The sequence below is a fragment of the Lepidochelys kempii genome, chromosome 7, assembly GCF_965140265.1.
Source record: "Lepidochelys kempii isolate rLepKem1 chromosome 7, rLepKem1.hap2, whole genome shotgun sequence".
In the NCBI taxonomy this organism is placed as follows: domain Eukaryota; kingdom Metazoa; phylum Chordata; order Testudines; family Cheloniidae; genus Lepidochelys; species Lepidochelys kempii.
Window position 1 is genome coordinate 38217277 of NC_133262.1, and position 13315 is coordinate 38230591.

The window sequence follows — 13315 nt, forward strand, 5'->3', positions numbered from 1 at the left end:
TGTGATGGATTTTGCTATGAATAGGTCTTCTCTCTCTTGCCGAGATTAGAATCTCTGCTCAATTGATTTCATCCACCAGTTAGCCACAGAACACGAAGCATATATCATCTTACTTCAGGAAGCACAATCTACTATTGACACTCAACTATCAATTCCTGGCTTTGCTGTAGTCTCACCTCAAACATAGGCAGTATGACTATGGGATGGCATCCTATGTCTGAGAAGGAATTCCAGCAACTTCAGTCTCATCATCAGGTGCAAATATTGTTATCAAAAGGCTAAAGGTAAAGGACCTGACTCTTATCAACATCTATAAACTTCCATCTGTCAACTGGCTAACTCTTGTCTTACCAACCTTCTCTGGACCTCCAGCCTATTCAGGAAATTTTAATTCACACCAAGCCCACTGGAGTTACCCCGATGATGATGTAGATGCTATTCAGGAAATTTTAATTCACACCAAGCCCACTGGAGTTACCCCGATGATGATGTAGATGCTATTCAGGAAATTTTAATTCACACCAAGCCCACTGGAGTTACCCCGATGATGATGTAGATGGAGTAAGGCTACAAGAGTAGGTATCAATAGTTGCTCCTGAGGGCATAATTAAAAATTATGCACCCAGTATTTTAAAATTCTGCAAATGTTATTTGTCAAATAAATGTGGAAGCTCCAGCATGCCATTGGGGAGCACAGGCCACTGGCTGCACAGAAGTGGGAGATCATTGTGCAGCTCCCCCTGGGACACAGACTCAGCGGCGAGGCTGAACCCAAACCTGACACAGCACAAGGACTGGGCCTGCCCCAGAAACACCCCAGGGCCCTGCCCCTCCGTGCCAGGTGCATCAGGTGTGGGCAGGCAGGCTCAGCAAGGCAGGATCCAAGTGTGGAGGGGCTTAGTGTGGGGGGATCCTGTTGAGACGGTTGTGCGTGGGGCAATCTGGATGCAAGTGGCTCAGTGGGGGATCTGGGTGCAGGGGGGATCTGGATGCACAAGGATTTTTTTGGGGGGGTTCTGTATGCAATGGTAATGGGACTCTGCAGTGGGGTCTAGGTGGAGGTGGTTGGGGCTCAGCAGGGTGGGTCTGGGTGTGGGGCGGGGACAGAGCTTGGCAGGGGGGTCTGGGTGTGGGGAGCTCAGTGGGGGAGGATTCAGATGCTGGGAGAGTGGGGTGGGGATCCAGGTGCAACTGGCTGGGGCTCAGTAAGGTGGGGGTCCAGGTGCAGCTGGTTGGGGCTTTGTAGGATGGGGATTTCGGTGTGGGTGGCTCATTGCAGGGTGCAGGGGTAATGGGGCTTGTCAGAGGGGGTTCTGGGTGTGTGGGGAGTGAGGCTCAGCAGAAGGATCTAGATACAAGGGGGTCTGGATATATGAGGGTTTGGCAGCTGGGGGAGCAGCTCCCTGTACAGGGATCCCTCCCCCTGCAGCTGAGGAGCAATGCGTACAGGAAATGTGGGGAGGGCAGTTTTCAGAGCTTCCTAGAGCCGGGGGAGAAATCTGGGCGTGGATCTGACAAAGCCCCAGATGCTGTGCAGCGGAAGAGGAAGTCCTGTCCTCTTCAGCCCAGCCAGAACTAGCAGATGAGCCCAGCACAGGGTAGGAACCACCAGCCAGGTCATCCCCAGTCCCACCCCCTGCCTTACAGTGATTTATCTCTCTGCCAGCTGCCCTGGGCATCCAGAACATACTGCTGGGGAGGGTCGTATGACCACTCTTGTGGCTTCCCTTTGCTTTCCTGTCAGAAAGTCATTTTTCTGTGGGGAAGCAAAGAAATCTGTGGGGGACGTAAATTCTACGCATGTACAGTGGGGCAGAATTCCCCCAGGAGTAAATAGTCAACCTGCAGCTTCTACATGATCCAAAGCAGCTGCCCCTTTCCATAGCAAAAGATGGACCTTGGTGTTCTTCTCCTGACCTCACCTTTTCTACAACTGGAGAACACCCTCCAGCAGTCATAGAGTATAAAGTGCTTGGTAAGTTTTTTCAATCCCAGGATCAGCCATTCCCAGTCACAACTGGCATACAAATTCCAACTACAAATGGACTCCAGAAACCTTGGTGGAATTTCTTGAAGGTAAGGTGAGATCTGTTCCAATCTGAGTTGGCATCTGTGATAAATGAAGGGGGTCTGGGTTGATCCCTTTTATGGACACCCAGCCAGCCAGTTAGCTACAAAATCCCTGTTAGTAGCTGTTCTCTACTTGCTTTCCCTGTAAAGGGTTAAAAAAGACCATAGGTAAAAGGAAGGCAGTGGGCACCTGACCAAAAGAGCCGATAGGAGGGCTAGAACTTTTAAAAATTGGGAAAATACTCTCCCTTTGTCTGCCTGTTGTTGTTCTCTCCAGAGAGAAGACACAGGGCAGCAATGCTGTAAGAAGCTTGCACAAGGTATGAAAAATCATCAAATCATACCTAGAAACTACTTATTGGAAACCCCCGATATGTAAGAAGATCAGGAAATGTTTAGGAAGATGCAATTAGGCTTATCTCTTTTATTTCTGTAAGGCTTGCGGACTCCTCTGTGCTAACCCCTAAAAAGCTTTTGTTTTGCTTGTAACCATTACGCTAGACCTCAAAAAAACCATTCTTGAAGCTTAATTATTATATTTGCTCTTTTTAAACTCTAGCAATAGCTTAAGTTCCAGATGTATTTTCTTTCTTCTTGTTTTTAATAAAATGTACCCTTTTTAAGAACAGGATTGGGTTTTTTGTGTCCTGAGAGGTTTGTGCATATATTGTTTAATTAGCTGGTGGCAACAGCTGATTTCCTTTTTTTCTTTCTTGGCTCTTCCCCATGGGGGTGTGTGTGAAAGGGTTTGAGGGTACCCTATGGGGAGGAATTTCCAAGTGCGCCTTCCTGGGTTCAAAGGGTTTTTTTGCATTTGGGTGGTGGCAGAATCTACCCTTCCAAGGTCAGAGAGAAGCTGTAACCTTGGGAGTTTAACACAAGCCTGGAGTGGCCAGTATTAATTTTTAGAATACTTGTGGGCTCCCACCTTCTGCACTCGAAGTGCCAGAGTGGGGCATCAGCCTTGACAGCATCTCTTATGGCTCAAAATCAAATATTCAGAACATTATCAGTGCCATCAACCAAGATTTTTGCTATAAAGTTCTGGCCACTGCAAAGGAATCTATACCTCAGGAATTTCACCAATTCATTCCTGGACAGTCATCCGATGCAATCATACTATATCATGAATTTAAATCCTTCATAAGTAAACAGGAGGGTTTTGACAGAAGTAGAGGCCCTTTTCACCTTCTAGATCAAGCCAGGTAAGAGCAACGGAAAGAAATCGTTCCAAATTGAGCTTCACACATTCCAATCAGAAAGCCTGGAAAACTATAACTTCTCTCAGGCTGGGAAAATACTTAGATTCTCAGGGAAGTGTATGTCTCCTTATTTGGGATTACAAGTATTGCTCTTTCCAGCCAGTTTGGTGTTATCCCATTCAAGATGCACCCCAGGGAAAGTGTCTCAATTTTTGATCTAATAGACTGAATCCAAGTCAGACTGTCAACTGCGCAGTTTTCAGCTTGGTTAGTTTCTTTATTTTCACTTTGACTTTGAAATCAATTTAAGGCTAATGAACAGTGCCATACTGACAGCACCAGTGACCAAATAAGTCTATTAACTGATGTCAAGGTTCCTCCCCCACTCTGAACTCTAGGGTACAGATGTGGGGACCTGCATGAAAAACCTCCTAAGCTTATCTTTACCAGCTTAGGTCAAAACTTCCCCAAGGTACAAAATATTCCACCCGTTGTCCTTGGACTGGCCGCTACCACCACCAAACTAATACTGGTTACTGGGGAAGAGCTGTTTGGACGCCTCCTTCCCCCCACCCAAAATACTTCCCAAAACCTTGCACCCCACTTCCTGGACAAGGTTTGGTAAAAAGCCTCACCAATTTGCCTAGGTGACTACAGACCCAGACCCTTGGATCTTAAGAACAATGAACAATCCTCCCAACACTTGCACCCCCCTTTTCCTGGGAAATGTTGGATAAAAAGCCTCACCAATTTGCATAGGTGACCACAGACCCAAACCCTTGGATCTGAGAACAATGAAAAAGCATTCAGTTTTCTTACAAGAAGACTTTTAATAAAAATAGAAGTAAATAGAAATAAAGAAATCCCCCCTGTAAAATCAGGATGGTAGATATCTTACAGGGTAATTAGATTCAAAAACATAGAGAACCCCTCTAGGCAAAACTTTAAGTTACAAAAAAGATACACAGACAGAAATAGTTATTCTATTCAGCACAATTCTTTTCTTAGCCATTTAAAGAAATCATAATCTAACACATACCTAGCTAGATTACTTACTAAAAGTTCTAAGACTCCATTCCTGGTCTATCCCCGGCAAAGACCAGCATACAGACAGAGACCCTTTGTTTCTCTCCCTCCTCCCAGCTTTTGAAAGTATCTTGTCTCCTCATTGGTCATTTTGGTCAGGTGCCAGCGAGGTTACCTTTAGCTTCTTAACCCTTTACAGGTGAGAGGAGCTTTTCCCTGGCCAGGAGGGATTTCAAAGGGGTTTACCCTTCCCTTTATATTTATGACAACTGAATTTCTTTCAATGTCCAGAACAGGGAAATTAAGGTTATCAGCAGTACTAGCTTCCCCTGTACTGCTCCATCAAGGTGCATAAACTCAGGTTTTTGAATGACAACCTTTATGGCTCAGAGGGTATTTTTGCCCCCCCAATTATATTCAGTTTTTTGCTGGACTATTAGGACTGCCAACAAGGGTAGTAATTAAAACCAATTGTGATGGAGATTTTGTGTGGTTCATTAGAAACTGCACTCTGACAATCGAGTGCTTTGCCATAGACCAACCAGCCACCAGACACTATCATCCTGTGCCAGACTTAAAATACATTGCCTGTATCCTGTTATCAATCACTGGATGTTTCCAGACTCCATTAGAAACCACTTTTTGCTAAATAAATTACCTCAGGCTTTGCTCGGGCAGGCTGAATCTATTTCCCATCAATTGTTAATGAAGACTGTGACTGATGGCTAGACCTGGACATCTGGTTTATAATTTTATATTAAACTCTTGAACTTTTATATAATTTTTCTATGAATAATTTTCATAAGATTGCTTGCTCACTGGTATTAGCAAGTTAATTGTCCTGAAGGTCTTTCCTAAATGGGGCAATACAGAGAGGGTTTATATACAGTAAATGGTATGGCCATCCTTACATAATGATATATATGCAATTACACTCGCAAAAATGATCTCAGAGTTTGCATGGGCAATCGTCACTATTGAACACACACATTTAGATATAGAACGGTGTTTATTAAAAATAAATGTAAAATACAATCCAAATGATCAGAATGTACTTTACATTATCATTTTTAATCTAGTATGTAAGCCAAAATGGGAAGGGCAAGAATTTAGGAAAAATATTCTTGATTATAGATGTACAACATCTACTCCAAATAGCAGAGTTCTCCCCTTTCATTTCATTTTTAGATTAGTTCCATCTTTTTCTCCAATTTCCTTATTCTATGCTATAAATCTACAAGCTGGATATTAAGACAGAAGGCTAACAGAACAGAATACTACTCATCCACTTTGTGGATGGTTTAACTGAGTCAGTATGAAAGTTTAACTCAAGTGTGTGTCTATGGTCCTAACAAAAGGGAGTGTTGGCAGGTGCATGAGCCTAGATATTGAAGAGCTTTCTTTAAAGTAAAAACATTTCCAAAATCTTTAACAGCTCATATTAGTCTTCTGCTTGTAGAAGTGATTCAGCAGATGCACTGTAACACACATGGGCATACATAAAGAGTATCATATATATAAGGAACTGAGAGGAAGTTAAGGAGGGTAACTGATGTAGGACAAGGCCACTGAGCTATGCTCATATAAACCGTCCACACTTTTTAGATAGCATATAAACTACATGTATAGAAATGTCTATCGGTTCAAATCATCCCCTCAGTCATGCATTTTAGTGAAAACAGCTTTTCAGCAGCAGCTTATCGTAGATGATTAAGGTAAGGAAACTAGCTGAATATACGTGATCAGTCTGACATTTTCAAATATCATTAACTTACTTATTTCTAAATGATCATCTCTGAGAGATGCATTACTGTGGGCTATGTACAGACCAGGTTTCAAAATTTAAAACACAGACATCTGTTGGTTATCAACATTTAGAAAGGAAAATAAATTCTCCTCCACATTCAAATAAAAGTAAAAAAATCAGCTGAAAAATATTTTAATGTCATTTTTCTAAAAGCATTTATTTCTCGGCTGAGACTAGTATGGGAAACTTCAGCCAAAAAGGTAATTTTCTGAGAATCAAAAAACGGGATTTAGAAGAGAAGTGCCATCTCATTATTGCCTATTGCGTCACTACCTCAATGTTATAACAATGTTTGGAAATTCTTTATATCAAATGCCTGAAGTGACTCAGACTAAATATGACATAGTTTCTGTAGCTTTATTATTTGTCTTGTAATAGGCACACTATTAAACAAGCAGTATGTGCAACATGACTGAGATCTTTTAGTTTCAAATGTGCAACCTGACATTTGTTTTAACATAGTATTTGGAATTTACTAGAATAAGGGTTCAAATAATTCCTGGCTGTTATGGACATGATCAGACTCATATTAGCAAAAGCTCCCTGCTGATTCTTTACAAGAGACAAGATCAGCTACGAGCAACAGAAATCTTTCCCTTTTGTTGGAAGAAAGAACACAGTCATCTGAAAGTCCAGCACACTGTGTTTACAAAAGCTTTCCCCTGGCTTGCCAAGCTCAGTGCATACCTAAATATTTCAAACCCCTCAAAGCTCTAACAGCACTAGGAGGAGATTACAATGAGCTATTATTCATTAACATTTTATTACACAATTATTGTATATTAATGCTACTGATTTTGCCTCATTGCCCAGCTTTATTGCATAAGATGAATCAAAGCATTAAGAAATGCCACACAGAGCAGAAAATAACAGATGCATTAAAATAACATGTGCAGCAATGTAAATAACCTCTCAATTATGGGGTGCCTGCTTTTATCACAGCATAAAATGTTATAAAATTAGCTGTGTGCTGTGTACGGTAATGGCAGGTCATTTTTTTTGGAAGGCCTTTCTTAGAAAATGTTAAAAATAAAAATATTGAGGGCAGTTATGAGGACTAGAGTAAAACTTTCCCTCAATGGAAAAAATAGGTTGTCAGGTGTATGCTTCCTCCTCCTATTTCAGAGGAAAAACTTGTGAATCACATACTATTTATAACCCACAGTAGTCTTGAAAGTTTTATTAGCTATTGGGCCATTGACTCTACAATGAAAAGGAAAGTAATTACACCCTCCGTAATCTTCTTATGCTTCAATCTCAAATGAGCCTTTTACAACAATATATTTTAAGTCAATATCACTGCCTAACACACAGCTCTGTAGGCTCTGCTCTGACTGTGCTGCACCAAAAAGAGAACCATGTTCTCCTTTATCCCCTATGTGGTTATAAAGGAAACTTAAACAGAACCTTCGAGGATCTGACAGGCCTGGATAAGTGTAAGTATGGACAGATCTGGTTTGTATACGAGAACTCCCAAAACACAAGTGGCCCCAGCAATTGCCCTAGGTGTAACTGAGGGTAAAATCTGACTCCTCGTTAGTACTTACAAAATTATGAAAAGAGCTTTCAAAACAAGGTAGCTAATAGCTTCATATTTCCTTGCTAGAGCACTGCCTAAAAAGCATTCACAAGTAGAAAGAAAACAATGGTTAAGAAGTTAGCTTAGATTATGTTAAAAACCACAAGTATGAAAAAAATTCTGAACTCACTTTTCCCAGAAGAAGCTGTGAATAAACACATCCTCCTCAATTGAGGGAGGATGTTAGCAGCATGTGGGTTTTCAGCCAGTTTCCTCACCTTTATTTCATTATTTTGAATATTTTCTCAGTCTTTACTCCTCCTACACTGGCTCATTCATAATGTGAAATTCAGAAATGCAGCTTGTTTGCTTTCTACCCTTTTCATTGCAGGTTAGCCACTCTGAGGAGTGACTTGATGGCTTGGAACTTAAATTACCACAACTAGGAACTCAAAAGAAAATAACCATTTAATTTTTTGCACCAGGAATCTACATTCTAAGCTTTATAATGAATGTATCACTTACCACCCAAGGTTTGTCGCAAAAATTATAGATTGACTCTAGGGAGTTGACACTGGGGACACCAGCATAATGCATTCCAATGATTAAGTTACGGAAGTCTTCGTTCTCAGCCATACTGAATGAATGTTGTCGAACAAGAACAAAATCAGGTCTGAATGACCTAAAGAAAAAAGGGATATATAACTATTAGGGAATGATCAAATTATTTTCTCTGATAAAAGAGAATCTTAAAAGGGAAAGTTGTAGGAGCTGCTGGAGAGTAGTAGATGAATTAAAATAGCTTTTACAAGAGCATAAAAAAGATGGTTATTGGCTGAAGTATAAAACCAGGTGAACATTGTTATTTTTGAGCTACAGCTTTGTTGCATCTCTGTTCAGTTTTTGCTACTAGAGAAGTCATGACTACCAAAGGTATCATATCCTAGTATGAAGAATAAGAGCTAGAGAGGAATTTCAGGCTATAATTACACTACGAGCTAGGCTGGGATTTCACTGGTCATGTCTCTACACTCTCACTAGCTCTCACCACACTAGCGCCCGCACAAATAGTAGTGGAGCCATAGTAGCACGGGCAGCAGCACCAGAGGCATGGTTTAGCCATGCTGAGCACAAACCCACCTGAAACCAGTGGGTAGATACTCAGCACACTTAAGCCATGCCTCCACTGCTGCTACCTGTGCTCCTGCAGCTGCACTGCTATTTATATTCATGCCAGACTAATGAGAGCAGGCAAAAGTGCGTATACGTGCGCAGAGGGATCACACCCCTAACACGTAGTGTAGGCAGCCTCAGACAGGAGTCTTACAGATTCAAAAACTTATGCTAAATACTCCCTTGAGATGCACAGCAGTATATTGACATTCCACCCTGACATATGATATAATATATACCATGTGCATTATATATACACATGTGTATTTGCAGTATTCTAGCTTCTGTTTTTTACCCTTTGTATCCCAGACATGCATTGTTTTATAAAAACTTTAAAAGTTAAAGAACTTCACAGCTTTTTTTCCCTCATAAAATTCCTAACCAATGTCCTAATGTTTAGATTTAAAAACGTGGGCAGTATTGCTAAATAATTTCAATGTGTATTTTATATAAATCACTGCCACATAAGTCAAGCAGAATTAGATACTTTAATGTGTTTGCTTTATTCCTTTTAACTAAAATTAATTGCTAATGATAAATCCACTTTAATAAAATGGGGCCTTATTTATCATGAATCAGCAGTCTTTGAAAAGCAGGACGTTTGGGCAACATTAAATGTAAGCCTGTACAAATATTGAAATAGCTTTAAATAAAACAACTAATGTTTGTCAAATATCCTAACAGGAAGAACTTAACACCAAGACAAACTGGTAAATGATGCCAGAAAATATTTTTATAATTTGGAAAACAAGTCTGACCACACAAACTTAGTTTTATCATAATTAAAGGTTTCTTTCTTACCCCTGCATCCTTTAGGCTGAGAAAGAGTCGTCAGATTCCACAGCAGATTAAATACAGTGGGTCAGATTCTGATCTCATTTAGACAGATGTAACCCCAAAGTAAATCCACTGACTTCAACACTAAGCAGTGTAAATGAGATCAGAGTTGGTCCACTATATACTATCAGTAAAATAGGGCATTGCATGAAGTACAGCAAGCTCACAAATTTCCTGGATTATCACCCAGGAAGACTAAATTTTCACATCAAACTTTGTGCAATTTCTTTAGAAGCTTTTAAAGTTTGATTCTGTTCTGAAAAGTGATTATATAACCCCCACCCCACACACACACACTCGTTTACCCAGCAGATCTTCTCCCTGTGCATATTCAGTCACATTTGCTTTCCCAAGTGATAAAATAGGTATGTACTGCTATTTATTCCTGCTAGGCCTGCAGAGCCAACACATTTAAGAGGAAGTGAGCTGGATCCTGTTGCTCCTTGTGCATCCTCAACAGAACGGTTTACTAAATTCCAATCAATTTCACCTATGCAAGCACCCTGAAAGCAACAGGTTTGTACAGATGTCTTCAGAGTAAGCCTTCAGTGATAACCAAGTTGCACAGCTGTGACTGATGACATAATTTGGCCTGCTGAATGTTTATTACCAACAATGAGAAAACACAAGAAAAAAAGAACCGAGCATGATGCAGTGTTGCTAGTGCATGTAATTTTATCACAAGTCTTGTAATATGTTGTGTTTTTCTTAAAGTCACAAACCCTGGAGTCACATGAAACTCTTGGCTTTCATTTTAAAATAAAAGGTTATTCCTAGCACTCCTGGTGGGACAGAAAAGCTTGAAAACATGAACCCAGGGGCTCAGACCCAGAAGGCAATAAATAAACAATATCTTCAAATCTCAGGATATTTTCTGGACTGACTCATAATACCTGAGCACTTGGAGATGGTAATACTGTTGACATACATATCCCAGGCTAAAGATGTGGGGCTGACAAAAAACACCCTTTATGTTATTTTTACAAAAAGAAAAGGAGTACTTGTGGCACCTTATGCATCCGATGAAGTGAGCTATAGCTCACGAAAGCTTATGCTCAAATAAATTGGTTAGTCTCTAAGGTGCCACAAGTACTCCTTTTCTTTTTGCGAATACAGACTAACACGGCTGATACTCTGAAACCTGTCGTTATTTTTACAGTTGCTTTTTAGAACACATCCACATTTAACCTCTCATATGTTTCTTTCCTCCTTCCTTTGCCCTCTCCCATCTGGGAGCTAGAAGGGAGTGAGGAGACTGGTCTTGTACTGTAGTAAAGTAATCAGCATGGGGTTACCTGGATTATTCAGAGTATTAAGGGGTTGAGACACGCTCCACCTTCTCTCCTACCTATTAGTCAGTGGGCTCCCCCAGTCTCTCCCTCCCCCACCATACATTTTGTAGTTCAGCTGAATAAAACAGCGAGTACCCAGCCTGCAGCACTATGATTAGAGCATTATTTTTGTTACACTGAAAGGTCCCTTTACAAAACTTATGTTCCCTCTCCCCTCTTTGGGGATAAAGGTTTAAGCAGCTCCTGTTCTGTCCCTCTGGGAAGGCCCTCAGTGGGGTGCTGACAGATCTTCTCTCCATTCCCCTGAAGCCAGATCAGATTAGCACTCCCACTCAACATGTGAGGGGGAGGCAAGTGCTTGCCTTAGGCTCCAGCTGCACAGCTTTAGGAACACCTGAGCAAGAATTCTGCTCCTGTGATACATGCAGAGCAGAAGGAATAGGCCTTGCTGTCCAGCCAGGTATTGAGGGCTCCTCACAACACCAGGGAGAGGGGTAATGAGGAACAATGTTCCCAGATGACACCTCATGGCAGCCCTCCCTTTGCTTCCAGAAGTCCCTTTGCACCATCCCTTACACTGACTCCTGTGAACAGGAGACTATAGATAGCTTTGGCATGTCATGAAAATAATCAAGTGCCGCCCTCCCTTTTTAACAGTTTCCATGAAAAAAAAGACCGAGAAGAATATGCAGTTCAGGGAAGCACAGCATGTGCAGTCTTTAAGCGCTGTTGGATCATAGTTTCCTGAAAACTGAGCCTTTAGGAGAAGTGGGCAAAAATAAAAGCAAAAACCAGATGTTAAGAACCAGACTAGAACCAAACCTCTATCAGATTTGGAAATATTCCAGTGAGGTTTCTCCACTTCCATTCCCCAGCTAGGACAGGAAGTGATGAAACACCTTGAGGCAGCCTGTTCATATGCGATTTCCTGCTGGCGATGGAAACAGAACTAGGCTTGTCTATTCTCAGCAAATTTTCAACCTGATTTTGAGGAAGAATTCAAAAGGCTCGGATTAGAGATGGCTGGAAGTTGCAATGGTGGAATCTGGAATCAGGTCTTTTAGAGATTGGTGATATCTGAATCTGGGTTTTGGCTTGGTCCATTATCAAGATAAGGGCTATTGGCATAATTCAGATATTGATGGGGGTTCTGATTTCATACACCCCAAAGTATTTAGATTCATTGGCTTTGGTTTGGGTCTGCTCTACGGATGTAAAATGTTAACCGATAAGCGTTACTCTTACCGGTTAACCCACCCCAACTGTTAACTGCCAGCCAGCCACACCGGCCCTAGCCCCAACTGGCCCCTGCTGGATTGGCCCTGGCCCCAGCCGTGCTGGCCAACCCTTTAATTGGTTAACCATTTAAATGAAATATTTTTAAATTGTTTAAACAGTTAATTTTTTAAACAATATTTACATCCCTAGTCTGCTCCTAGTTCTGATGGTTCAGGTAAGCATCTGAGTTTCTGGCTGTTTATCCAAAACTAAACACAACAAAATCTTACACTCATCACTACTTTTTAGTAAATTAAGCAACTGAAACCTTGAAATTTAGGTACTTGCAATGCCAGGTGAAGGGAAGCAGAAGGCGTAGAATCATAATATTTAGTTTAGAATCATAATATTCCTTAGAATAAGTTCCTGTGACACGCTAGCGACAGATTCCCAACCACATTCAATTTCACGTCTAGACAAATCAGTGACTAGCTTGAAGCAATTAATCTATGGTGAGCAATATTATAATACCAGGGTGCAGGGTGAAGAGAGTTGTGGGGCATCAAAGTATATTGTGAATTGGATGGTGTTCATTAGCTTTAGAATCAGAAAGTGGAAAAAAAATTCCACGAAGCTGACAGTAAATCAAGTACTCAACTATAATTACAACTTTTTATGCTACAAAAGCATGCCCATAATAAATGCAGGCAATATCCTAGGGCTTCATTTTTCAAAACTATTTAAAGGATTTGAACCCCTGATTCTTGCTAAAAATCAATGGCAACTGCATATTCAAATCTCTTAAGAAGATTCGATATTCCCAGCCTGAACGCAGCTGGACACTTGCACTGTTTTCCAAGTATACAGCATAATTTGTCTGGAGCAACATTACGAAGATTAGTAGTTAGATGAAATGGCATTGTAGACTGGACTACAAACTGGCAAGTTAATGCTTGTTTTTATCAAGTGATCCTTAGGGTATTTATAGGGTAGTTCTGAGAACGTGTGATCTAGGTTTCAGTGGGGAATGTCAAGTGCACTGAAGTGTGTGTCGTGTAAAGAAATTCAATTTACTGGCACAGAATGGGTAAAAACACTTGAAGGATTACTGATCCTCCTCCTTTATTTTTGCAGACCACCCAGGGCAAGGGAGAGTCTGCACCTTGATCTT

General features: G+C 41.1%; 1 protein-coding gene across 8 annotated transcripts in view; it reads right to left on the reverse strand.

Moving 5' to 3' along the window:
* The window catches only part of SYN2 (synapsin II), a 442912-nt gene that overhangs the window by 181799 nt on the left and 247798 nt on the right, over positions 1-13315 (reverse strand). For all 8 annotated transcript variants that reach the window (XM_073352278.1, XM_073352279.1, XM_073352281.1 and 5 more), the window contains one exon: positions 8150-8306. In XM_073352278.1, coding sequence (XP_073208379.1) covers positions 8150-8306 — 157 coding nt within the window. The remainder of the gene's footprint in view (positions 1-8149; positions 8307-13315) is intronic.